Source organism: Rhinopithecus bieti, unplaced genomic scaffold (genome assembly GCF_001698545.2).
Source record: "Rhinopithecus bieti isolate Rb0 unplaced genomic scaffold, ASM169854v2 scaffold_41913, whole genome shotgun sequence".
Taxonomy (NCBI): Eukaryota; Metazoa; Chordata; class Mammalia; order Primates; family Cercopithecidae; genus Rhinopithecus; species Rhinopithecus bieti.
In genome coordinates this window covers 4,096,345-4,123,486 of record NW_016818964.1, presented here as the reverse complement: position 1 = coordinate 4,123,486, position 27,142 = coordinate 4,096,345, and the positions used below count along the sequence as shown (strand labels likewise).

Below are 27,142 nucleotides of genomic sequence, written 5' to 3'. Positions count from 1 at the left end.
TTGTATATTATTTCTGCCTGTTCTTACTCTTGGTTTCTTGTGTCTTTGTGTGGCTGCTTTGTGTGCTAGACATTGTGTTTGCCAAAATATGTATAAGAGTGATTTAAGATTTAGGAGAGGCCGGGTGCGGTGGCTCACGCCTGTAATCCCAGCACTTTGGGAGGCCGAGGCAGGCGGATCACCTGAGGTCAGGAGTTGGAGACCAGCCTCAACATGGAGAAACCCCGTATCTACTAAAAATACAAAATTAGCCAGGCGTGGTGGTGTATGCTTGTAATCCCAGCTGCTCAGGAAGTTGAGGCAGGAGAATTGCTTGAACCTGGGAGGTGGAGGTTGCGGTGAGCTGAGATTGCGCCATTGCACTCCAGCATGGGCAACAAGAGCGAAACTCCGTCTCAAAAAAAACGAAAAAAGAAAAAAAAAAGAAAAAAAGATTTGATTTAGGATAATCTTTTCCTCCAGAGTCTATTCCATTTGCTACTGCCAGGCAAGTAGGGACCTTTCGTTCTGGGACCACTAAATCCAAGTTCAAGACTTGAGTTTCCCTGGTCTACTAAGATGACTTTGAACTGGGCTGCAAGTCTCCACAAGGTCCAGGTTTACTTCTGGTTCATTTTTAACAGGGTGAAGGCTTTAGGAGCTCAGCAAAAGGGTAAATGAATCCTATCAGACTCTCCAACTCGGTAGGGCCCAGACTTTGACCTTTGTCTCCCCAGCCCAGTGAGGCTGCCAAAAGCACAGGTGTTTTACAGCTATTCCTTCCAAATTGGCAAATGTTCTGTGGACAAAAGCCGGTCTGAACACAGCACTGTCTGCCCTGGGTTTTCATTCTTTCCCAAGTTGTGTCCCGGTGTGCCTCACATTCTTTTGTTAATACTTTTATGCCTTTAAAATGCTTTAAATATTTTGTCCTTAGTGAGAGATTTGGTCCCAATGATCTAGTTGGCCATTACCTGGAAGTCTTCCTTGCCTGCCTCTCCTGTCTCATATTTGGCTGCTCCTCTCATTCCCCCCACCGCACCACCACCCGATTCCAGCCATATCAGAAATGACTTTCTGTTCAAGTTAAACCCCCTTGCTTTTGTACAGCATACGTTCCTGCAGGCTCTGAGAAGCTAAGCAAGGTGTCCCATATTACTTGCTAGTAGGATGGGGCAGAGTCAGGATCCAAAGCCAGGACTTAAACCTGGGCTCCCGGATTTATAGCCCCGCTGCTACTGCCCCATCACACCACCTCTCCGGAGTCCTGAGAATAAAAGGTTCCATCCCAAGGGAACACAGTACTTCTATTTCCTGAGAAAAATCTGCACATTCCAACACCACTCTGCCAGGCTCATAATGCCAACAGAAAGACATGTTCACAATGACAACTTTTAGAATGAGGCAAACTCTAGTCAAGCCCTCTGGAGGACTTGGTCCTGGAATGTCACAGTTGGAAGTAACCACTGGAGGTCTGCAGCCCAGCTGCCCGTTCCGTGCAGGAGGCCATCCTGTAATGTTCCTGAGAGTAAGGGCTAGGCCTTAGCTTGAACTGCACAGATGGGAGTCCCACTTCATGGATTCTGTCTGCCTCCTCCCTTCCTACCTGTCTGTTGAGTGAAATTTGATGGACCCATCCTTACCAGCCAGTTGGGACTGTCTGGGCCATTTGGAAACCCCACCATGACGCTGCTGCTTTCCCCAGGAGCTGGAGGCTCGGGTGCCAGAAGGTCAGCATCTCTTTGAGAACCTCCTTCATCTTGGGCCGGCAAGGGGGACCTCGGACAAGCTGGAAGATCTGCGCTACCAGTGGATGCTGTACAAGTCCAAGCTGAAGGACTCCGGCTACCTGCTGGTAGGTGCCAAGGATGTGCAGGTCCCAGATTCCAGGGACAGGACTGTAGCTGGGCCTGGATTTGCCTGAGGATACAGTGCTCAGCCCGCATCCACCCTGCCCTGTGCATTCACACACCAGGCAGAGATGACTACTTAGAGGACAGGGATACTCAAGGGTCCTGGACACTTGACTCAGGTGATGCCATTTGGCCATCCAACCACCTCATGAGGCTGGAGTCCCAATCAGGACAGCAGTGACCTTGTAATTAATGTGTAAGGAGTGCTTCCTACCTCCCAAGCCGAGGGCTCTGTGTGCACTGTCCCATTCAGTCTGTATGGTTCCCCTCTGCTCAGGTCATTGTATCTCCAGCCTCCAGAGTGGGAGCTGAGACTCCAAGCAGTGAAAAAACTTGCCCAAGGCTGCATGGGTGGTCAGTGGCAGAGCCAGCCTGCAGACACACCGTTGTGTTGTAGGCGTGACCTGGGGAAGCACTGGAGTGGCATCAGGAGCCCTGGGGTCCAGCCCCATGTCTCTAACTTGCCCTGTGTCTTAGTTGAGCAAGCACCTTCCTTTTTGGGGGCCCCTGTGTCTCCTCACACAAAATAATAATAATAATAGCAAAACTAGTAATGATCATAACCTTTGCTCAATGCTATGTCCTCATAACAGTCCTTTAAAGGAGGTGCTGTTATATGCCCTGTGAACCAATGAGGAAACTGAGGCACAAAGGTTAAGTTTCCTAGGTCCCTAAGTCTGAGGAGGGTGGTGGGATGGCCCCTAAGGGCCCTTTCAGCCTCAGACCCCAGGCCCAAGCTGGGTGCCCCAGGCTTTCCTGGCCCCGCAGCAGCCGAGATGGCCACTAGGTGTCACCCTAGCCCAAGCCAGGTCGGCCATGGCCCCAGCCGGCCTTGGCCACCGCCTTTCCAGACAGAATCCCAGCTGGGCCTGAAGTGTGTTAAAAAGCTCATTAAATCGAATCACCTGCTGGCTCAGGCTGTCCAGATGACCAGAAGTTTTAAAGAAACACTCCCCTGACAAAATGAATATTCCATTACAGGCTCTGTTGGGATTTAAGTTTCACTCACTTAACTTATTTTTTTTCCCCCTTTTCCTCTCCTTCCCTAAAATAACAGACACAAAGTTCTCCAGGGGAGCCGACTGGATTCCAAAAGGTACAGTGTCTGCCATCTGCTCCACACAGCTAGCGGGCAGGGTGCCTGGAGGGTTGGTGGGCCTGTGACACTGGGGCAGGACTCGTGGGCTTTCTGGAAGGCTCCAGGAAGACCAAAGAACATTTATGGGGGATCAACTCTGGGCTGCGCTGTGCTGGGCCCCAGGATTCTTGGTCTCAAGAAGCCCCAGGCTCGGGGTGAAGCTGGCCAGGGTGTGCAGAGTCCTCCGCTGTGACAGGCACATAGCAGAGAGGGGATCTTGGAGTTCACCCTCCCAAATCAGGACACGCTGGGGAGTGGACAAAGATGCTACCAGTGATTAGGCTGTGACAACAGGTGTGAACCAGGACTGTCCCAGGAAACCTGGGTTGTTGTGGGTAAACTGGACGGTGTGGCCACCCTGGTGGTGGAGGGTCTGCAGGGCTTAGTAGGGACAGGAGAGGGACGGATTGTGCCGTTGAGTTCTACTAGGCAGGTGTTTCCACTTACCCTGTGGAGCCATGCTCAGAGTCACTCCCAGGGCCTTTGCAGGCTGAAGCAATAACAATAACAGCAGTAATAATGACAACAATGAGAAACAGGTATGATTCTTACGCGAGATGCTATGTATTGGCCATCCACTGTGTGTGTAAGGAACTGTGCTAAGTTGTGGTTAGGGCCTCTCCTGTAACTCTCCCATTGACACCCAGGAGGCAGTATAATCTCAACTTTCAGCGTGAGGAAACAGAAAGGGCAAGCCTGAAGTGACTTGTTCAAGGAAGGCCTCAGCCCCTCAGTGGTCTCTGGCTTCTGAATCCAAAAGCCATGTTGTTAACCTTCCACGTTGTGACTTGCAGAAGACTTCCCTGGGGCCCGGAGTGTCTCCCCATTTCTGGAAAAGCCAGGTGTAAATCGGTGTCCCCTGGTGTCAGTGTTTGCAAAAGAACGAATGCTGTGTTTTCCTGCTAGGCACTGGCCCATACTGACACGAGCCTCCGGCATGCTCTGGCCCAAGGAGCTGAGTTCCTTGAGATCTCTCATTCTTTGGAATCTGAGTTTCCTAGAAATCTGTGATTTCTTCTTGGCCTCAGGCTGGTGTCATAAGTAACATCTGTAGGAGAGTGGATGACACATGGACTGGGCAGGGCAGTCACAAAATCAAGGCTGGGCTCTGAGCCCAACACCAACTGGCTTTGTGGCTTTGAGGGAGTTGCTTGGCTCCTTCGGGCTCACTTTCCCCATCTATAAAATGGAACGTTTTTCTTTTTTTTTTTTTTTGAGATGGAGTCTCTTGTCACCCAGGCTGGAGTGCAATGGCATAATCTCAGCTCACTGCAACCTCTGCCTCCCGGGTTCAGGCACTTTTCCTGCCTAAGCCTCCCGAGTAGCTGGGATTACAGGCATGCGCCACCACGCCCAGCTAAGTTTTGTATTTTTATTAGAGACGAGGTTTCGCCATATTGGCAAGGCTGGTCTCAAACTCCTGACCTCAGGTGATCCACCCTCCTCGGCCTCCCAGAGTGCTGGGATTACAGGCATAAGCCACTGTGTCCAGCCTAAAATGGAACTATTAATGGCAACCTTATTTACTTCATGAACTTAGTTTGAAGATCCGGTGAACTGCTGTATATGAAAGTAGAAGTGCTTCTGATCGCTTAAACCCTGCCCCCAACACACCGCAGTTTCGAATAACAAACAGACTTCTCATGAGATAGGGAAAATCATCAAGAAAGGACAGGTGTTCTACACAGGCCGGCCAGGGGGGTCCTGGTGGGAGACGGGGGACCCAGGACCTGTTGTCCAGACCGACTCTAGCTCCTGCACTTCAAGCCTCTCTCTGGTTGGAAGCCCCACCTCTGCAGCCCCAGGCCAGGATCCATGTGGGTGTCAAGTCTGGGCCCCCTGGTGTCTAGCCATGGTGCCTAAAACATAGTAAGTGCCCACTAAATGTTTTTGAGTAGTGACATTTGTAGGCTGACACCAGCCCTCCAGTGCAGGCTCAGGTTCCTACAACCTGTAATTAATGTGTTACTGTGGTATGTTCATAGCCATAGTGTTCATTGCTATCTCTACGTCCCCTCCCTCCCTCCCTCCCTCCCTCCCTCCTTCCTTCCTTCCTTCCTTCCTTCCTTCCTTCCTTCCTTCCTTCCTTAGTGCTGACTTTGTGCCAAGCTCTGCTTTAGGCACTGGGATACATCAGTAAACAGAAGAGCAGCGACCTGTCCTGTAGACTGTACATCCTGCTTGGGTGGAGAGAGGGGGATGAGGCCAGAGCACACGTGTCCAGCTGATGTTTCTCAGTAGCACAGTGGGAATCTCTGGATCAGAGAGCTCTGAAGGTCACACCGCTTGGGATCCATGTAGCCCTGAGGTGTATCTTGTCTATGACCAGAAGACGTTGGGCACATCTTGGTGGGGTATGCAAAGCAGGAAAGCCCTAAATGACTAAAGAATCTGCTTACTTGGGCTATGTTTAAAACAATTGGATGTGTAAAAATTTGACTTTGGTGCTTGCTGGCTTTTGAGCTAACAGATCTCAGCCCACTGTGAAGAAGTAAACAACGTGGGGGCCAATACACAGACACCGTCTGTGGCTCCTTTATAGGACAGCTTGTTAAAACATAGATTATTGAACCCCACCTCTGGAGTTTTCGATTCATTAGTTTTAGGGTGGCCCATGAATCTGCATTTCTGACATGACCCAGGTGTTGCTGCTGCTGGGGGCCCGGAGACCACACTTTGAGAACCACCACTTTATACTCTGGATTCAAACCCAGGCTCCATGATTAGTGTGTGTGACCTCCAGTGAGTCATTTAGCTACAGTCTTCCAAACTCAAATGTGAGTTCACTGAGCTCCTGGTAGCAAAGTTCCTGTTGTAACAATGGCACATAGTAGGTTCTCAAGTGCTGTGTGAATGGGGACCTGGGAGACTTCTGCAGACACCGCCCTGCTTTTCTTTCTGAGAGCAAAGGGAGCAATGACACATCTGAGGGGGAAATCCTCCCTTCTCTTTGGTGTGTGCGTGGTTCTTTGCGGGTTGGGGTGTGGCGTATGCCTGTGTGGTTATGCGCACGCATGCACGTATGCACATCCACAGGCTTGGCAGGTAGAAAGTAGGTGCTGTCTTCAGAGGCTGTAATCTTGCCAACTTAAAAACATTCCACATATTATTTTTGGTCTAAAGGGAAACGGGGAAAAAAAACTTACCCCAAAGCTAATTATTTATGAGCAGTTGGCTCTCCACACTTTTTTTCCTCTCTCCATGCTCCAAGTCATTGAAAGCCCCAGCTACGTCAGTGGCTTCAGCCTGCTTGTTTGTATAAACAGAATAATTAAGATTTATTAAATTTGCAGCTGCCTACGCACTTGCCAACTCACTGCCGCGGGTGTTTGCCTGCAGCATTTAGACACGTGAAATGTAATTGCTTTTTGAGTTGCAGTTGCGCTGTGAGTAAATTGCATTCCTTGCATTGGCCCAGGGAAGTGGAATAGCCCTACCTGAGGCAAACTTTTAGTTGGGGATGGATTGGCCAAAGGTTCTGTGAATCAGGGTGCAATAGGGCAGTGCTAGTTTGCAGAAACAGAGAGCAGGCATCTCCCATCCATTTCATATGTGGGCTCTTGGACTATAGACCCAGATGTTGTGTGACCTGAGAGTAGCATTTTATTTATTTGACTATGTTTCATAGGTTTTAAGACTCATGTTTTTCACATTTTCACATCTCTGGAATTCGGGTGTCTTATTACAATGTAGTTCTTCCAGTGAAGATTTAGATTTATTGCCCGTCACCCCCAACCTGAGATTCCTTTAAATTAAAATGTCTGCTTGCGGGTTGTGTTCTGTTTGGGTTTCCTTTGGACCACACTGGTTGTGTAAACGGAGACCGCCAGCCTTGGGGAGCTCCAGCCCGTGGTTCAGACTCTTGAGGAAGAGTTCTGGTTTCCCACCCTTCACCCAGTGCCAAGAGAAGACCTGGAATTTCCTTGCCTCCTCTTTCTGTGAGGTGGGTTTATTTCTCATTTCTCCTTATATTGAAGGTGCAGCTCCCTTGGTCCCCCATATTGATGTGGGCTTTCCAATCAGATGCACCATCTTGGTTGCTGTTCTTTTCTTTCTTAGCGGTTTGTAAAATAATGGTGCACTTTTTAATCAGCGTCTTAGATTGGATGAGCTACTGTGATACCCAATCTCAGTGAGTATTCCATGTTAGATCATAACTTTCTCTCTTTGCAAAAATCCCTTTTGTGTGTCAGGCCCTGTGCTGGGCACGCATGTGCTTGGTCCTTAATACTCACAACTGCCTTCTCCTTTTATAGTGGGAGGAAATGGTTTCTGGGCCCCTTGGCCCCTTCTCTCACTCGTGGGATGGAGTCAGATGGGAGTCAGGAGAGGCAACATAGCTTGAGTTTTTACTCCTGTGACTTACCATGGAACTCCAGGGGCAGGTCAAATCTGCTTCTTCCCTGGTCACAACCAAAGGCCTGGGCTTCGCTAGGGCCATGCAGTCTCTGACCTCTAAAAGGCAGAGCCAGGGACAGGCTTCACTATGCTCTGTGTCATCCCACGGCCTCGCCACTCCTTCCGTCTACAGAGCCCAGAGACAATCAGTCTTTGATGATTTGTGAACAAGTTGGTGCTAAAACTTTGGTGGTGATGTATTTGAAACTAGTCCTTGACTACCAAGCTCCAGAGAAGCATTCTCTACACTTGCTCACTCACCTTCCACCCCACAACTCGTCTGAAATTCATCGCAGTGAGGGACCCAGCAGCTACTGCTTCACTAAGGCCAGTGAACTGCTATCCTCATCACACCTGGCCCTGGGGCACTGGGGCTGATGACCACAGCCTCCTCTTCCAGCTGCCTCTATCCTGATACCTCTCTCTTTGTTTTACTGTTTGCCAGCTATCTAAGTCAGTGTTGATAACACTCAATGTTAATGAAATACTATTATTGAATCCACAGTCCATATTTTAAAATTTTAAGCTGTCTCAATAGTCCCTTTTGAATTGATAGACTTTCATTTTTCAGCAGCTTTCGGTTTATAGAAAACTTGAGCAGAATGTACAAAGTATTCCCATAGACCTCCTCTCATCCCAGCCCCCTCCATCTTCCACATTAGTTAACATCTTGTGTTAGTGTGGTCCATTTGCTAAGGATGATGAACCACTTGATACATTGTTAATAACTCAGTTCACAGCTTGCCTGAGCACCCACTCTTGGTGTTGTACAATCTATGGGTGTGGACAAATGTCTAATGACCAGTATCCACCACTAAAGTATGATGCAGAACAGTTTCACTGCCCTGAAAATCCCCTGTGCTCCACCTATTTATCCCTCCCCACCTCTCCCCAGGCCCTGGCAACCACACATCTTTCTGCTGTCTCCATGGTTTGCCTTTTCTAGGATATCCTATGGCTGGATTCATACACTATGCAGCCTTTCAGACTGACTTCTTTTACCTGTCAACATACATTTAAGGTTCCTCAGTGTCTTTGTGGCCTGATAGCTCATTTCTTTTTTCTTTTTCTTTTCTTTTTTTTTGAAATGGAGTCTCACTCTGTCACCCAGGCTGGAGTGCAGTGGTGCAATCTCTGCTCACTGCAACCTCTACCTCCCAGGTTCAAGCAATTCTTCTCCCCCAGCCTCCCGAGTAGCTGGAATTACAGGTGCCTGCCACCACACCAGGCTAGTTTTTTTTTTTTTTTTTTTTTTTTGTATTTTTAGTAGAGATATGGTTTCACCATGTTGGTCAGGCTGGTCTCAAACTCCTGACCTCAAGTGATCCGCCTGCCTCGGCCTCTCAAAGTGCTGGGATTACAGGCATGAGCCACTGTGCCTGTCCAATAGCTGATTTCTTTTGACCACTGAATTATATTCCATTGTCTGGACATACCACTTACAGTCTTACTGGTAGATTTTTTTTTTCTCAGTCCAGGATCCAATCCAAGATCACACATTGCATTTATTGTCACATCTCTGTTTTCCTCCAATCTGGCCCAGTTCCTCAGTTTTTCCTAATTCTTCTTGACCTTGACCTTTTTGAGCACAGGCCTGACAGTTTGTGGAATATCCTTCCGTTTGGGTTTCCCTGCTATTTCCTTGTGATTGGATTTGGTGACAGGTTCCTGGCAGGAATGTCACAGAGCGGTGCTGTGGTTTACTTGTGCCTCTTATCAGGAGACGCATGGCGTCAGTATGTCGCACATGGGCTGTGTTCACTCTGATCATCAGTTAAGAGTGGGAGGTGGCTGAGCGCGGTGGCTCAAGCCTGTAATCCCAGCACTTTGGGAGGCCGAGACGGGTGGATCACGAGGTCAGGAGATCGAGACCATCCTGGCTAACACGGTGAAACCCCCGTCTCTACTAAAAAAATACAAAAAAAAAAAAAAAAAAAAAAAAAAACTAGCCGGGCGATGTGGCGGGCACCTGTAGTCCCAGTTACTCGGGAGGCTGAGACAGGAGGATGGCGTAAACCCAGGAGGCGGAACTTGCAGTGAGCTGAGATCCAGCCACTGCACTCCAGCCTGGGCGACAGAGCGAGACTCCATCTCAAAAGAAAAAAAGAGTGGGAGGGATGGCATTGGGAGTTATACCTGATGTAAATGACGAGCTGATGGGTGCTGACGAGTTGATGGGTGCAGCACACCAACATGGCACAAGTATACATATGTAATAAACGTGCACATTGTGCACATGTACCCTAGAACTTAAAGTATAATAAAAAAAAAAATAAAGAAAAAAAAAGAAAACAAAGAAAAAAAAAGAGTGGCCGCCCTTAGGGAGGCTTCTCCCTGTGAAGTTCCTACCATTGCTTTTGTAATGGATAAGTGACCTGTAGGGGCTGGGTAGAGGCACTAGAAATACAATACCTCTTTCTTCTTGGGTGGTATCCTCAGGTTCTCCAGGACCTGTCCCTCTCCTGGGTCACTCTCCCTGGCACCTCCTTTCATGCCTGTGGTTTGCACACTATCTTATGGGTAACTCTCCCTGGCATCTCCTCCCATGCCTGTGGTTCATGCACCATCTGGTGGGTGGCTCTCCCTGGCACCTCCTTCCAGGCCTCTGGTTTATGTACTATCTCTTGGGTCATTCTCTTCTTGGCATCTCCTCCCACACCTGTGGCTTTCTGCACCATCTCGTAGGTGACTCTCCCCGGTACCTCCTTCCACGCCTGTGGTTATGCACTGTCTTCAGGCTGTGTGAGCTCTTGCTTCATCTCTAATGCAGGTCTGTCCTTCTAGCCTCAGTCCTAAAACCTCAACTGCCCACTAGATGCTTCCTTGGGGGTCCTGCAGCTGACTCAGTGGGCCTCGTCCACCATCCCGCACTTGGTGCCGGCCTGGAAGCATCTTTGTGGTGGGTACTGAGACCTGGACAGGTCCTGGGTAAGACCCTTAACCTCAGTGGTGATGGGATGTGACTTCCTCTCTCTAGGCCCCAGGTCAGAGCACACCCACCCTCCACAGATCCAGGTTGAACAACAGAGGCCCCAGATACGTTTGTTGTTATTTTATTTGTTGTTTCTTGTGAGAAATGCCACGTGGGATAGTAGGAAGAGCCTGGGCTCTTGACTGACACTGGAGAGCTGAGCCTATCTGTGTGACCTTGGACTGGATACTCTCCCAGCCTCAGTTTCTTCCTCTGTAAAATGGGCATAGGAAAGTCGGCCTCACAGAGATGCTCAAGGTGCCCAGGAGGCCCCTGAGTGAGGTGAAGAGCAAAGCTCAGGACCATTGGGGGTGTGTTTAGTGAGTTCACTAACAAGTGGAGCCCAGACATCCTGGTGAACCATGGGCACAGTGAGAACAGCTCGCAGATAGCAGGTGCCCGTGTCTCCGGGGTGGCCTCCGATGTATTGAGGGAGAAGCGGATGGCCAGAGGTGCAGGGAGGGAAGGAGCCTTATATTCATGGTTTCATTCATTCAGCAAATATTTACTGAGTACTGCTGAGGATACAGTAAAGTACAAGACTAATGTGGACCCCGCCTCCGAGGAGTTAAGGGCAGCACAGATCTTAATCAGTGATCCAGAGGAAAGGGTGCCCTGAGGATGTGTAAGACCAGGGAAGGTCTCCTGGAGGAAGTGACTCAGGGTGAGATTAGAATGGTCAGTCAGCACTAACCAGGTGGAGTGGAGAAAGAAGGACAATGAGCATTCCAGACACAAGGGACAGCCTGTGCAAAGGCCCTGTGGCAATAAGACGTGAGAGTCTTTAAGGAGCTGAGAGATGGCATTTAAGGAGGGCAGTGCTTTCTTCCCTGATGGGACCGAAGGTGATGATGGTGCCTAATCCCTGCATCCGTGGTGGAGGGGAAGCTTGTGGAACTTGCAGAAGCTGCCTCTCTGCCCCACACCCATCAGCCAGAGGAGAAAGGAAGTGAGCCTTTATTGGGTGCCTACTGTGCATTTTATGCATAGCATGCATTGCTTCATTTATCCTTCCTACATTGGTAGGCAAGTGTCACTGTCTCCCAACAGAGAAGAAATTGAGGCTCTGAGAGGCTAAGCAACATGCCCTAGATCACACAGCTAGAAAGTGGTAGAGTCAGGGTTAGAACCCAAGACTCCAAACCTTTTATTTTCCCCACATTCCATTTCACCAATGGTAGAAGATTAGGTCTCATGGACTGAGATGAACTCTAGCCTGCGATCCTCAGAAATCTGGAGTCTCATGTAAGACCTTGGAGGACTCTTGGTCAGAGCCTCTGTTGAGTATGTTAACTCCTCTACTCCCTCCCCACCCCTATGGGCTCATCGACCCCTGCTTCCCTACCCTCAGGGATGGTGTATGAGTCCGTTTTCATGCTGTCGATAAAGACATACCCGAGACTGGGTAATTCATAAAGAAAAGGAGGTTTAATGAACTCACAGTTCCACGTGGCTGGGGAGGCCTCACAATTACAGCAGAAGAAAGTCATGTCTTACATGGCAGCAGACAAGAGAGAATGGGAGCCAAGTGAAAGGGGAAATCCCTTATAAAACCGTCAGATCTTGTGAGACTTATTCACCACCATGAGAACAGTATGGGGGAAACTGCCCCCATGATTCAATTATCTCCTACTGGGTCCTTCCCATAACACATGGGAATTATGGGAACTATAATTGAAGATGAGATTTGGGTGGGGACACAGCCAAACCATATCAGATGGGGAGCTTATAACTTCCTGAGGAAGCCCTTTCTCTCTTTAGAAGAGCAGAGATTGTCATTTTTCTTGTTGGCTTCTTAGAGGGTTGTGTGTGTGTGTGTCTGTGTTTGTGTGGGCATCTGTGTGTGTGTGTGTTTCTAAGCATTTAGAAACATATTGAAAGGTGTCCTTTTTTAAGAGCATTTTTGAATCCAGGACCCTTTAAGTGAGGATGTGAGCTCTAAGTAAACAGGCACTGGGCAGGCTGCAGGAATCCTTTGAGAAGACCACCCCTTGTCAACACTTGTATGTGTAAACACTTTTTGGACCTTCAAAGATGTTTTCCCCAGAGGATCATGGCCAAGGCAAAACCCCTCTCCTGAATAAGCAAAGTGTTAGCTCTGAGAATGGAGGGGCAAATAAAAAAGGACACTTGTAAGCAGACCCTCCATTTGGGAAATCCTTAATTACAGGCTGTTAGTTGCAGTGAAAACCCAGACTGGGTAGCCCTGCAGCTCATTGTCTTGCCTCTTTTCTCTCTCCCTGGGTGGGTCACATGTGTCAGAGATTTGGCTCCACCCAGCCCAGCAGTTGTGGGAAGAGCCACCTTCTCTGTGAACTCACACTCATTCAGCTGCTTAAACAATTTGTCACCCCCTACCCTCCGCTCCCAAAGTCACTGCTGAAATACATGCAGCCAAGAGTACTTATTCATTGTTTTAAGCAGCCTGTTTTATAAAATCAGTGTTTAAGGACTTTGGTGAGTGAACACATTTGAGGCTGGAGGCACAGGGTTAAGTGTTATCATCTGGAGGAGATACTTGGAGCAGGGGAATACATGAGTTGACTCAGAGAGGAGAGGTAGAGAACTGCCTAGGTTCGAACCTCCCAGGAATATTTGCATTTAACAGTGCTTCTTCATCACCATCATCACCCTCACCGTCACTACCACCACTACCACCATCACCACCACCATTGCCATCATCCTTAACACCATTGCCCTCACCTTCACCACCACCACCATCTTCACCTCTATCACCATCACAACTATCACCATCACCACCACCATCACCATCACCATCATCCCTACCACCATTACTGTCACCATCACCACCACCACCATCTCTACATCCATCATCATCATTACTATCACCATCACCATCACCAACACCATCAATCTTACCACCATTACCCTCACCATTACCACCACCACCATCTTTATCTCCATCATCATCACTATCACCATCACCATCATCCTTACCACCATTACCCTCGCCGTCACCACCACCGCCATCCCTACCTCCACATCATCACCATCACTCATCATCCTTACCATTACCCTCACCCATCACCACCAACCACCATCTTACTCCATTCCATCATCACTATCACCATCCATCATCCTTACCCACCATTACCCTCACCGTCACCACCACCCATCTCTACCTCCACTGTCATCACTATCACCATCACCACCACCATCACCATTCACCATCATCCCTTACCACCATCCACCCTCACCATCATGACCACTGCACCATCGCTGTCACATCAACCATCACCATCATCACCAGCACTATCATTCATCACTATCACTCACACTTACATATCACCATCACAGTCACCACCATCCCCATCCCCCATCACCATGGATCATCCACCCCTTATCACCATTACCCATGGTCATATCACCATCATCACCACCTTACTGTCACCACCCTTACCCCATCCCTACCACCATTAGTGTCATGATCATTATCACCATCACCACCATCATCAAGCATCACTGCCATCATTGCCCTCACCTCCATCATCATGGTCACGATCACTATCATCATCACGGGACTGTGGCTTTTGGTGTTCTGGAGGATGAACCTTGGTTCTTCAGGGAGCCAGCACATATATTCTATGATAATAGTACTAGTGCTATGATTACTAATATTAATAGTAATGAATGTTACTAACAGTTACTAATAATGCTAGCACTATTATTATAAATAATTACTAATAGTGCTAATAGTAAGAACTGGTACATTTATCAATCGAGGTATAAATATACCTTTGCTTTGAGCCCTCACCACAGCCCAGCAAATAGGGGTAGGTGTTTGATCCCCATTTTGCAGAGCAGGAAACAGAGGATCCAATATTGATTTGCCCAAGGACACATAGCTGTTGAGTAACAGAGTCTGGGTGGGGACATGGTCTGCTAGGATCCTAAAAGCTGGGCTCATCCTGCACTCTGCAGCATCTTGACCATGAGGGCCTCACTTTTCTAAGTGACCAGCTCTTTCCCTGCACTCCTTGGCAGTCAGACATCCATGAAGCCACAACCCCGCCAGTCCCTCCAGAATTTAGAAAATGTTTTCTTGACCACTTTCAGGGATATTGTAGCAGAGAACTCCATTAGGCATTTGGACTTGTGAGACTGACCTTCATGTGATACTGATGGCAATGGTGATGGTGATGAAATTGATTATGAAATAAAAGGAGAAGGAGGAAGAAGGGGAGAAGAGGGAAGGGGAGAGGAAGGAAAAGGAAGACGGGGCTGGGCACGGTGGCTCACACTTATAATCCCAGCACTTTGGGAGGCTGAGGAGGGTGGATCATGAGGTCAGCATTCAAGACCAGCATGGCCAACATTGTGAAACCCCATCTCTACTAAAAATACAAAAAAAAAAAAAAAAATAGCTGGGCGTAGTGGCAGGTGCCTGTAATCCCAGCCACCTGGGAGGCTGAGGGAGAGAACTGCTTGAACCTGGGAGGTAGAGGTTGCAGTGAGCTGAGATCACGCCACTGAACTCCAGCCTGGGTGACAGAGTGAGACTTCACCTCAAAAAAAGAAAAAAAGAAAAAGAAAAGAAAAGGAAGAGGGGGAGGAGAAAGAGGAAAAAGGGAAGAAAGACAGGAGGAAGAAAGTAATGATGGTGAACTTGATGGTGGTGATGATGGTGATGACAGTGATTTAGATGGTGACAATATTAGGGATGCGTACTAATAATGACAGCAGCTGGTACATACCTACTATGTGCCAGGCTCTGCCTCATTGGATCCTCATGACAACTGTGTCATGTAGGTACCATTATTGCCTCTATCTGTAGATGAGAAACTTGAGGTTCAGAGAAGTCAGGTAACCTTAGGATTCACAGCCAGCCCTTTGCTACACCAGGCAAAGATGTATGTCACAATGGCAGAGCCTGCAACTGTATTTTCTGTTCTTCCTTTCATGTCTTCAATGCTTTGGGAAAACTGCAGAAACCTTTGTTTCTGGCAAAACTTACATTAGCCCCATTTCACTGATGAGAACACAGAGACATGTACTGTCATACAGTCAGTTCAGTGCCACCACCACTCCTGGCATCCTCCTCACCCCCTGAACCTGCCCCCCACCCCCAGAGTCCCCCAGCCCACTCACCTGTACTGTGTTGGTTCCGCAGACTCGGCGGTGGCGAGGACTGGGCTCCCTCTTCCGGAGGGTGTGCTGTGTGGCGCTCCCACTGCAGCTGCTTCTGCTGCTGTTCCTCCTCCTGCTGTTCCTGCTCCCCATCAGGGAAGAGGACCGCAGCTGCACCCTGGCCAACAACTTCGCCCGCTCCTTCACGCTCATGCTGCGCTACAATGGCCCGCCACCCACCTAACCCACTGGGGCACACAGGTGACTTTGTTCTCCAACCTCCAGCAGTCCCAGGGCCCCTTCTGAGGATGCCCGCCAGGGAAACTGGAAACAGCGGCAGGCCAAAGACTGCAGAGCTGCATCCGTATCAGTGCTGTGTCAGCATTCCCAGAACAGACTTACTTTTTATACAGTGTTGTCTTAGTCTATTTATACCAAATGTGTACTACATGTGACTAGGGAACAATGTCTAGAATTTTTATATGATCTGTATGTAAATGCTCAGTATGTATAGTTTCATATATGAGGTCTATTTGGAGTTGGGAAAATTCCTAGCAATGTCTCCCTCCAATGGGATTTTGTGGTATTGTTGACTTGGTCTGCAGTCATCTCTAGAAAGCAAGAACAATAACCTGTCACTTTCATGGCAACCTCTTCTCCAAAGCCAATCCCAGAACTAGGATGTAATGAAAGGCCTCTGAGCTGCAACGCAGAAGAGCGGCACAGACCCTCACTCGGCGCCCAGCGACTCTGGCTTTCTGCATAATGAGAACAAGTATGCTTGTCTAGTTTTAACAACCACAGAGAGTAGCTGCTACGTACGAGAAGTAGAAATGGCAATGACCAGAGGCAGGTACAGTGATAGCAGTGACAACTGACAGAGTGATATCAAGAGAGAAAAAGAAGAGCTGCAGAGAGCAGATCCCCGAACTAAGAAAGTACAGCCGCGTGGAGGCATCCCATGCGGGAGCCCTAACCCCAGCTCTCAGCGGCTTCTGATTACACAGACCTGTGAGGACTGTCCCTGGTGATGACACCGAGCCCCCGTGAAATGGTGAGATCCTGCGCTGTGTGTTTCATTCAGGGGAAAAGGGAAGAAGACAGGCTTTATTTTTAAGATTTCCATGCAGAATGGTGAGGCACACTCCGTGAGCAGCACCCACTAGCAGTGCCCAGGAAAGATGCATTTCCTCTGTCGCTCTTGGACTGAGTTTTCATCATCGAGAGCTCAAGCTGCAGGACAGAAGGGAAGCGTCTGCCATGCCAGGGGCCAAGGATCGAGGGTCCAGGACAGAAGTGAGAGAATCTGCTTTGGAGTTCGGCCTGTCTCAAGGGCTCTCCTTCCCCTTCCCAGAAAGGGCTCTGGAGACAGCAGGTCCACAGGGCCAAGAAGGTCTCACAGGCATTCTCATATGGGACTAGGACCCAGGCCACCCAAAACCAGGCCCTCTCCAGCCAGGTGTAAGCGAGCCGGGCTCCAGGAACCACCTGGGCTGGGGCCGCGGTGACTCTATGTGAGTTCCCGAGGCCAGAAACTCATCCCTTCCTTGCCAGGGAACTCTGGGATGGTTCCTAAGTGCTTAGCAACTGGATCATGTTTGTCCTAAATCAACACTAAATTTTCACCTTAAAAAAATACTTAATGCCCACTCTTTACAAATGGATTTTGTCTGTTCAACTACAAATATGAGCTTCAGAGGGGATTTCCTTGGACCTTCTGTCTAGCTTTGGAATCATAAGGTATTATAGACCCAGAAAGGCCCTTTAAGTAGAGAGGAAACTGAGGCCCTAAGAGGGCCTGACGCCCAGCACCACTGCTGTCTCACACACACTGACCCTTGGCCTTTCACCGTGAGCTCTGCCCTTGGGAGCCCCGGCCCTCGGCAACCAGGACATTCACGGGCAGGAAACCCGTGCTGCCAAGGAGAGCCCTCGGGGCTGACTCAGAAAGCATACTTTTGTTTTCCTTTTAACTCACCTGTATTTGTTATAGCTTTAAGCAGAACGTGACTTGGGCAGTATATTTCCATCCACAAGCCTGGCTCTGAGTTATTATTATTATTGTTATTATTATTATTTTGAGATGGAGTTTTGCTCTTTTTGCCCAGGTGGGAGTGCAGTGATGCGATCTCGGCTCACTGCAACCTCCACTTCCCAGGTTCAAGTGATTCTCCTGCCTTAGCCTCCTGAATAGCTGGGATTACAGGCACCTGCCACCACGCCCAGCTAATTTTTGTATTTTAGTAGAGACAGGGTTTCACCATGTTGGCCAGGCTGGTCTCGAACTCCTGACCTCAGGTGATCCGCCTGCCTCAGCCTCCCAAAGTGCTGGGATTACAGGCATGAGCTACCATGCCTGGCCATTTTTTTTTTTTTTGAACAGCTTTATGATAAGCTATAGGCTTATAATTCTGCTCCTCCAAACAATACTTTTCTCTGGAAAACAAGCCCTGTGGATGCTCCATCCTTCCATCAAGTTCCTTCCCTCAAGTTGCTTCAGTTTAATTTATTTCTACAGGACCAGTACATGCAGAATTGGCAACTACAGGGGATGAAAAGTTCAAAAAGTAGATTCTACAACCCTATGGCTTGGTATCCAAATATCTGGAGAAGTATGTGATTTCATGGAAGAAGAGAAAGCACACTTTTCTCCAGATATCTGGAAACCAAGCCATAGGGCCTTTCTCTGCAGGCGACCATCTTACTGGAAAATCAGGGGCTGAGCGAGCCCAGGCAGCCATGCACAGATGTCCAGTCCTGGAAGTCAGAGCTGTGGTGCGGGGGCTTGCCAGGTTCCTACTCTCCCATGTCACAGGTGAGAAAGCTGAGGCCTGGAATGGGGAAGAAACTGATCCATGGCCACACAGTGAGAGGCAGCAAGGCCAGAGCCCAACTGGCCGCCACGGCCCTCAGGCGGTGCCCTGCTCACTGTGGTGTGATCCCTGCGTGTCGGCAACTACAGGAAAAAAACAGCCACCAGGCATGTGTGCAGCCTGTCACATATACCACATATTGGGGAAGGAGAAGCTGGAACATGCGGGCAGGGGGTGGGGATATCTACCTATATTTTTTAAATTTTGATAATGATGCCATCAAGTCTGCTTGTCTGCATAACTTTTTTAAAAAAGAATTGATATTTTCAGTACTTTCTTATAAATATACTTGTAATATGACGGAACAGCCCAATTACTGGTGCTTCCAAACGCAAGTGCAATCTCCTTTGCTTAAAGGAGAGCCAGGTGATTGTTCTTATGGCTTTAGTTTCTAGCCTCTTTAACAGCCATGCAGAGCTTTAAGGTGCTGCTTGAAAAGGTGGCGCTGTGGCGTGTGTGTGTGTGTGTGTGTGTGTGTGTGTGTCTTGTTCACCTGTCTCCAAAATGAAAGGGGTCTTAGAGTTTATAAGAATTAGTACTCTCATGGCCCAACACAGGGTGTGTGTGTGTGTGCGTGTGTGTGTGTGTGTGTGTGTCAGAGAGAGAGAGAGAGAGGAGGGGAGGGGAGGAGGGAGAGAGAACCACCAGTGGGTCGGTTGATGAATTAGTTATCCCTGCTTACCTGTCCACCCCACCCCTTTCTTAACCCATTTTCTGTATGTGGAAAGGCACATGCAGCACCCAGAGGGTGTTTAAACAGAAGAGCTGGGAGTGAGTGGGATGGGCAGGTACTGACAGCACATAAAGCCAGGACCCTGGGAGGTGCTCAGTGGTGGCAGGACAGAGGGAACACTGACAAGGGAGACAAAGAATGTGCTCCCTTTGGTGCTCGTGGGTGCGTGACCCCCTTGGGTGGCACTTTGCAGCCTCACTTTGTGTAATTCCCCCACGGACACCTGCCCCCAGGGTCTGATACTATTTTACCCCCATGTTTGAGATGGAACACTGAGGCTTAAAGATATAAAGACCCTTGCTCACGCTGAAGTGGGTCCAAACCCACAACATGGGGCAATGAGGACCCTAAAGCCCAGGCTGGAGGGGGCTTGAGGCTGGTTCTACCAGGTTGCAGTCTCTGTAGCCTCTGGGAATGGAGTTCCCTGGGCAAGCAGGCAGAACTCTCTGCCCATCAGTTTGCCTGGGACATGGCCAGAGTGGAGCATCCATAGGTTTCCCTGAGGGACTGGCCCTCAGCTCTAAGATGAGTCGCCACCAGCAGCACATTCCCCTGGGCCATCTATCGTTACCTTCACATGCTCACCTTGAAGATGAGCCCCTCTAATGTCTCACGATGAGGTCCTCAGTCATGAATGACGGAACTCCACACCCACAATGCCCAGCACAGGATAAGAGCTTCGGCTGTGGTTTGTTGAATTACATTAAAAACCCCAAGGCAAATGTGTTTCCTGACACCCAACTCCCTTCCAGAGGAAATGGGTCATGGATGACCTGACCCAGTTCCATCTCTCAGGCCCCGTTTGCCTTGGGCAGGTGGCTGGAGTTCCCTGCAGGGACCAGGGGGCCAAAGATGCTTGTGTCCGGGCAGCTTCACGGGAAGGAAGCTGGGTACCCTCTGCAGCCTGGGGGCCACAGAGAATGACAGGCAGAGGGCAGAAAAAGGCCTGAAGGTGGGCAGTTTGTGCTAACTGGGGGTTCCCTAATGGATTTTACTGCTGGCAAACTGGGACCAGTGGCATCATCCTGCCCTGCTTTGCAGGGGATGGGAGGCTGGGGCTGCCCACAGTTAGGGAGTAAAGAGGGGATCTTAACTCTTCCATTAGACTGGAGCCAGGCCTGACTGGGAGGCCGGGAGGCTTTGCAGAAGCTTTGGGGACCTGCACTTTATGCTGGTCTGGCTGGAGAGGGCAGACAGGGAAGTAGGCCAGAGGGAGTTAAAGGCAAGAGGTGATGTCGGGCTTGATGCACTGAACTGTGTGCTTAAAAGTGGTTAAGATGCTAAATTTTATGTTATGTTTATTTTACCACAATTTGAGGGTGAGAGGAGAGAGAGAGAGTGAGAGCAAAAGAGACAGAGAGAGAGACAGAAGAGAGAGAAAAGGAGGGAGGGAGGGAGGGAAGGATAGTGAGAGAGAAGAAGAGAATGGGAATGGCAGGCTGTACCTTCGTGGTTCCCAACTTTCCTCCAAGGACAAGCACTAGTGGCAAGCTTTCACTGACCAAAGGCGAGTGAGACAATACGAGGGAACGCCTTGAGTTTTTCTTTCTATAGGATTTATTTCACCCAAATGCTGACTCTTCATTCTAGGATTATGTTCTTCCTACTTCAAGGGTGCTCAATGGCCTTTAGGAAATGAGGAATGGGTAAAGGTGGCTCTGTCTTCTTTGATGGTTTCTATTGTGTTTTGGGAGCCCTCATTGGACAAAATAAAAAGTTGCCAACTCTATGTTGGTTTTGCTTCCTATACAGTATTCTTCCTGAAAAAACATGCTGTCTGAAAGTTTGGGAACCCGGGAGATGGTTGGGAGAAGAGAGCAGCTTGAGGATTGCTTAGTGCAGGAGTCCCCGAGGGAGAGAAGGAAAGAGAAATGGGAAGAGGGACATTGCGGAAATTTGTGTCAACTGGGCTCAGGGGAGGCCAGGAGCCTGCCAGCTGTGCCCCCCCCCCCCCTCCAAAAAAAGGTGCTCACTGGCCCTGCCTTCCCACTGGCCATTTAGATGCTGTCCAGGGTCTACGGCTTTCTCGCTTCTGGTTGGTGGGCAGACGTGCCCTGTGCCTCTTTGCATCTTAAGCCAATGCAACAAGCATTCTCCAGCCTGTGTCAGGCTTTGTGCCGGGAGATTTGGGGTGAGCAAAGCCCAGTCCCTGCCCTCAGGGCACTCGCAGATGAAGAAAAGGATTTGTACCATTGAAGATGCCCATCTGGATTGCGGTCATTGCCCTTGACTTTGCCTATCTGCCTCTCCAGAGGGCAGACCCACTTCACAGAAACTGGAAGAGTCACATGGGGGAGACAGTGGGAGAGCTCAGGACAGGGCATGAGAGTGTCTTGCTGCCTCTTGGAGGCCACCATCATGACTATGAACCATGCCGGGCAGAGGAAATGGGTCAAGGCGGCCAGGGCAACTGGGCCGGGCAGGGAGAGGACCTGGGCATGGCAGAAGGAGGGGAAAATAGACTGACTCGGCCTCAGGAGGTCAGAAGGATGTTGGGCTGTGCTGAGTCTCAGAACAACACAGCTTGGGAGGTTCCTGGAGGCTTCAAGGTGAGGCCCAAGGCTAAGGCAGTGGATGTTGATTGTCATTTCCATTACTAGCCCAATTATTAGTCTGTCTTCCTGGTAAAAATATGTGGTTGGAAATGCCAAACTGAGAAGCCCATTTTTCCCCACTGGGGATTGTCTGGGTTGGCATGTACATCCCAGTGACCAAAGTGTCCATGCTCAAGGATAATCTCTTGCCCTTTCCTGCCCCCTGCCTAGGATTTCTCCCCAGAGGAGGGGAGCTGAATGACCCCCCAGGGAGGCTGTGCCTGTGGCTGTCAGCCTGAGATGCCAGAGGCTTCCTTTGGATTCTATAATCAGAGTATTTTTCACTGGTGTCTGCAGTGATCACCAGGGTGCCTCTGTGTCCATAGCCCAGTGGGATCCTGCCCTAATTCCCTTTCTCATGGGGACTCAGCCAATTCTCACCCCAATCTGATTGTCACCAGTCTAGGTCAGCATTGGAGGGAGGTGTGGGCAACTACAGCCCTTGCTGCTTCCAAGACAGACATCAATAGTTGATTACCAACCTTTCCCACTCCCTACTCTCCAGCCCAATGGATGTCACAGTCCTCAAAACCACTCCAAGCAGCTGCCAATCAATCATATTCGCATGTGAGCAAAACCTGTTTGACATCCGTACACCTGTACCAGCCCTCTCGGAAAGCTCTCAATTCTGGCCTCCTTTTCTTTTTTCTTTTTTTTTTTTTAATGTATGTTAAAATTAGGATGTTCCCAATCAAAAATCAGTTTTCCTTCATCTACTTGGGTGAGACAAACTAGCCCCAGAAAGCAGACAATGGAATGAACTGCCAGGTAGGACTTTTAGGGGAGGCAAAATGGATTAGGAAATGCTAAGTTCTCTGTTGAAGGAGGATACCTGGATTTTTTAGGCTGTCAGAGGTGGAGGGCTTCCATAGACTGTCTTGTTCCAACTTTGTACTCATTTTACAGGTTAGGACTCTGAGACCTCAGCAGTTCTTGTTTGGCCAGTGAGCTCAGGGAGTTAGTTCCAGGAGTGGGGGTCGGTCTCTGCACCCTCTGGATGACAGGGCAACATTGCTCAGCACTAGACAGGGTTGAGTTGGAACTCCGCTGCTGATGGGCTATGTGACCTTGGGCCAGTTCCTTGCCACCTCCCCGCACCTAATGATAAGGAGGGAAGTCAGTCCTGGAACGTCTAGTGCTCCTTGAAATATTAGGTATCCTAGGAGGGTGCGGGTGGGCTCACATCTGGAAGAGAAATCCCTAGATTCAGCCCCGAGTAACAGAATCCCTCCTCCCCCGTCCAACTTTGGCTTAAACCAATGAGAGACTTTACTTTTCTCTCCTCCTGAGAAGTCTAGAGATAGGCGGTTGCTGGCATCGTCTCCTCAGCTTGTGGATGTCAGAGCCAAGGCTTTGCAACTCTCTTTCCTTCATATCACAGCCACTTCATGGCCCAGGATGCTTGCTGTACCTCCAAGTTTTCATCTGGGTTCCAGGCAGGAAGGAGGGGAGTGAGTTAGATGAATCTGCTCTACTCATGAGGAGTTTTCCCAGAAGCTCCACCAGCCACTTCGGTTCTCATCTCGTTGGCCAGGGTGGTGTCACATGTTTTCCCCACATCTGCAAGGAGTCTGGGAACATGCACCCAAAAAGATGGGGCCTTCTAGTAAGAATGAAGGGTAGGGTGGCTTGGAGTGGGACTTAGCTGTCTCTGCTACAGTTGGAGGAAAAAACCGGGGTTCGTCCTGACCCTCCATGCCTTGGCCGTATGCTCCTTATGCGGAACGTGAAGGCATCATCCTTGCAGTGTGAGAGTGACCTGCCACCATGGCCTGCCACCTCGTCTCAGGGGTCCCTGAGTCCTACAGGTCTACCCAAAGGCATTGTAGACATTCTTCCTGCAAGACTTGGGAACCAACAAATAGGTCTGCCCTGCTTGCCAGAGTTTTTGTGCAGGAACAGCCCCTCCCGTCTTTGTCCTGGCCGTGAGCACCCAGGGCTAAGCTTTTGAACACGTTCTTTGTGTTTGGATTCAGCCCAGGCAATGCATATTTGCTTTCATTTCTTCTCGAGCTTGAGAAGCTCCTGGGTGCAAATCTTGGAAAATGAGGATCTCTGAGCCTTTCCAGGCCAGCCCTTTGTTTTCTAGCAGACAATTGAGGCTTTGAAAGGGAAAGTGGGTGCGGGCACCCCACAGGTGGCCCTCATCACCCAAATGCCAGTGCCTGCAGGCTCCTTCAGCAGAGGCCCAGAGTCAAAGAGGACTTAAAACCAGCTGTCATTTCTCTCTTAGCTTCTGTGTATGAGAGAAACGCCTTCTGTTTTTCAAAGTAAGAACAAGGAGGAATTTGTGTCTAAAGGAACGTTAAAACACAGGCTCGGGGTTTAAAAGCAAATGGTTCAGCAGGATGTTCAGGGCCTTAAAACAGTCAGCAGGACTCAGCATCTCCCAGTGCCTGCTCTCCAGTTGTCATGGTAACACCATCCCCAACCCAACCACCTTGTCCAGCCGGGAGACAGCAATCACAGGGAGGGACCTCGGTTTCCCCAGAGGATCCTGGGCTTCCTTTCTGAAACGCTTGCTTCTGAGCTCAGCAACCAGGAACACCCGGCCAGCCCATCCCCAGCACCTCTGTGGAGATGAGGGACAAAGTCCTGCAGCCCCTCTTCCTGTTCGGATGAGAAAGGGAGGGAAGGAGACATACCCTGAGGGCCTGCAATATGGTCATGACACTTTCAAAAACCCTGTGCTATGGGGTCATGATCAGAAACCAGGTGCAGAAACCAGAGTGTGGAGGGTCAGCAGCCTGCCTGAGAGCAGCCAGCGAGGGGTGAGTGGTAAATGTGGGACTTGTACCCAGGTAAGACTGGCCCGATGCTCCACTCTATGCAATGTTCCCTGGGCCTCAGTTGCTTTCCTTTCCTTTGCAGGCTGCGGGCTGCTGTCACTCTGGCAGCTGGTGAGCTAGCTGGAGGGCGACATTCCAAAGCAGGGGCAGTAGGGCTTTCCTCCTGTGCCCACTCCCGCGGGGAAGTCTGTTGACTCCTACCACTGATGGGAGCTGGCAACATCAGGATGAGGTCCCAGGGGATGGGAGCAGGTACCCGCTGTCTGTCTACCTTCCCACTGGAAAAGCACCGACAGGCCAGCGCTTGGGGGGACAGGCAGAGGGCAGAGTTGGCTTTGCACGGTCTCTGCCTGCTGAGCAGCTCCAATTCCTCTCATGGGAGAAACAAGGAGGCAGTCACTTGTGCATATTCCAGAAGTTTTATTGGGGAGGAGGAAGCGGACAGAGGAAGCTGTGTGTGCGTATGAAGGGGTCGGCGGCATGGGAGGGATGCACGCGTATGTGAGCATAGCATGTGCGGGTACTACACATACATCTCCATGCAGAAGCACCCCTGGGCAGCCCTGGCTTCCAGCATTGGGCTTCAGCACAGCAGACCCCAGCCTGTGGTCTCTCTGAACCCAGGGAGACTGCATTGGGCTCAGGACGTTTTCCCCGAGGTCCAGAGTTTTATGCCTCTCCCTGGCATTCTCCATAAAGAAGGGAAGGTCAGATGACCCCTTAGATCTGTGTCATCTGGGAATTTCCTTGGGCTGGTTTAAAAACGATGCCCTCTCTTTTTCTCAGGATAGCAGATAACCTGCTGTGAAAGAGGGCTTAATTATATGGGTCCTAAATTTTCTCCTTTCTCTCTCTCGTTCTGTGTGTGTGTGTGAGGAAAAATGGCAAGTTTCCAATACCAGCTTTGGAGGAATGATTATGTTTTCCCTCCATTTCGAGTCCAAAAGACCAGAGCCCTCATTCCAAAGGGCATCCACCCAGATAGATTTTTTAGTTTCATTTGTCATCCCTCCCATGGGAGGGTCCCATGTCTCCTCAGAACCCATCCTGGGCCGGGCACAGTGGCTCAGGCCTGTAATTCCAGCACTTTGGGAGGCCGAGGCAGGCGGATCACGAGGTCAGGAGATCGAGACCATCCTGGCTAACACAGTGAAACCCCGTCTCTACTAAAATACAAAAAATTAGCCGGGCTTGGTGGCAGGCGCCTGTAGTCCCAGCTACTTGGGAGGCTGAGGCAGGAGAATGGTGTGAACCCGGGAGGCGGAGCTTGCAGTGAGCCGAGATCGCACCACTGCACTCCAGCCTGGGAGACAGAGCAAGACTCTGTCAAAAAAAAAATAATAATAATAACAAAGAACCCATCCTGGAGGCAGCAGGTGGGGTAGAGTTTGGCCTGCCCATGACTTCCACCCCTGAGACTGTGAATGAGGAAGGTCTGGGGCAATGCTGAGAATGTTTTTGAAGATACTCCCAGATGATGCTGATAATCACACGAGATTGAGTGCTGCGATCGCCTTGAGTCCAACCTCCACATAAACGCGGTCCTCATAAACAAGTTCACTCTACAAATTCACTCTACCCTAAGCTAAGTCTATGTGAGCAAATTCACTTCATCCTTTGTACCTGGAGACCTGGACCTGATACTCACCTATTCACGTAGCTGGAATGATGTGTTGAGTGCAATGTGGACCAAGCAATGGCATGGTGTGTGTGTGTGTGTGTGCGTGTGTGCATGTGTATGCGTGCACACTTTTGTGTGTATATGTGCATGTAGATGCTGCATAAATGATTTTTGATGTCAAAGGCAAACTCATTCCATTGTTTTAAATGTTCTATTATGTAAACAATACGCAGAGGGACCATATCTACTCTTGTCATATTATTTGTGATGGTAAAACATGCATTTGCAATAAATTAAGCTTTCTGGGAAGGCGAGCAGTATTGGAGCCAAACGACTGTCTCGGAACATGTGTGTGTTATCTCGGTTCATATCAAGTCCAAAGCCGATGGAGCCTTCCCCGCCATCCAGGGAGGAACACCAGGACCCCAGAGTTTCTTCTTAGTGCTATATTTTAAAGTTGCATTGACGTTTTCCTCCCCTTCCTTTTGTGCAAGTTGGAAGTAGCAGTGTTCTAAAAGATGGTTTGAGGTTTTTGCTGTTGTTTTATGTTTTTAAAAATGTATCTGCTTTGTGTTTAGAAATAAACATCTCTATTTTGGTCTGTGAAATATTGTGTGGTTTGGAAATTCGTTTTCTGAAGTAAAGGAGTTTGTCCAGGAAGTTATGAGAAGAAAGATGACACGTGGCTGAGGCTGACATTTTAAGATTCTTCCAGTTCAACCTTGTTCATGCAGAGGTTGGACTCAAGGCGACAGCAGCACTCAATCTCACGTGGACGTCAGCCTCATCTGGGAGCACCTTCGAAAACATTCTCAGCATCGCCCCAGACCTCCTCGTTCACAGTCTCAGAGGTGGGGGTCATGCGCAGGCCAAGTGGATACTGAAAATTCCGAAATGTACTCTGAGTGCATTTTGTAGAGAAACAGCACCTGCAATAGATCCAGGCACTAGCCCAGATAGGGGTAAAATGAGGCCTTTCCAGCCATTTCACTCCCAACCCCAGGGATCAAAGCCCCACCAGGACAGTTTGTTTAACAAAGAATTC

The 27,142-nt window shown here is 49.4% G+C and overlaps 1 protein-coding gene and 1 pseudogene across 8 annotated transcripts in view; both read left to right on the top strand.

Moving 5' to 3' along the window:
* The window catches only part of SYNE3 (spectrin repeat containing nuclear envelope family member 3), a 94,045-nt gene extending 77,982 nt beyond the window's left edge, over nucleotides 1–16,063 (top strand). For 6 of the 7 annotated variants that reach the window (XM_017857959.1, XM_017857952.1, XM_017857954.1 and 3 more), the window contains 3 exons: nucleotides 1,685–1,834; nucleotides 2,950–2,988; nucleotides 15,531–16,063. In XM_017857959.1, the coding sequence (XP_017713448.1) occupies nucleotides 1,685–1,834; nucleotides 2,950–2,988; nucleotides 15,531–15,731 (390 nt within the window). In that variant the 3' untranslated portion in view covers nucleotides 15,732–16,063. The remainder of the gene's footprint in view (nucleotides 1–1,684; nucleotides 1,835–2,949; nucleotides 2,989–15,530) is intronic. The other variant, XM_017857958.1, reaches the window with a different exon arrangement.
* A 4,387-nt stretch (nucleotides 16,064–20,450) lies between these two features.
* LOC108519141 (putative uncharacterized protein encoded by LINC00341) lies at nucleotides 20,451–25,579 on the top strand (annotated as a pseudogene). The gene has a single exon (XR_001882538.1). The product of XR_001882538.1 is annotated as a putative uncharacterized protein encoded by LINC00341 (transcript).
* Nucleotides 25,580–27,142: the final 1,563 nt, after the last annotated feature.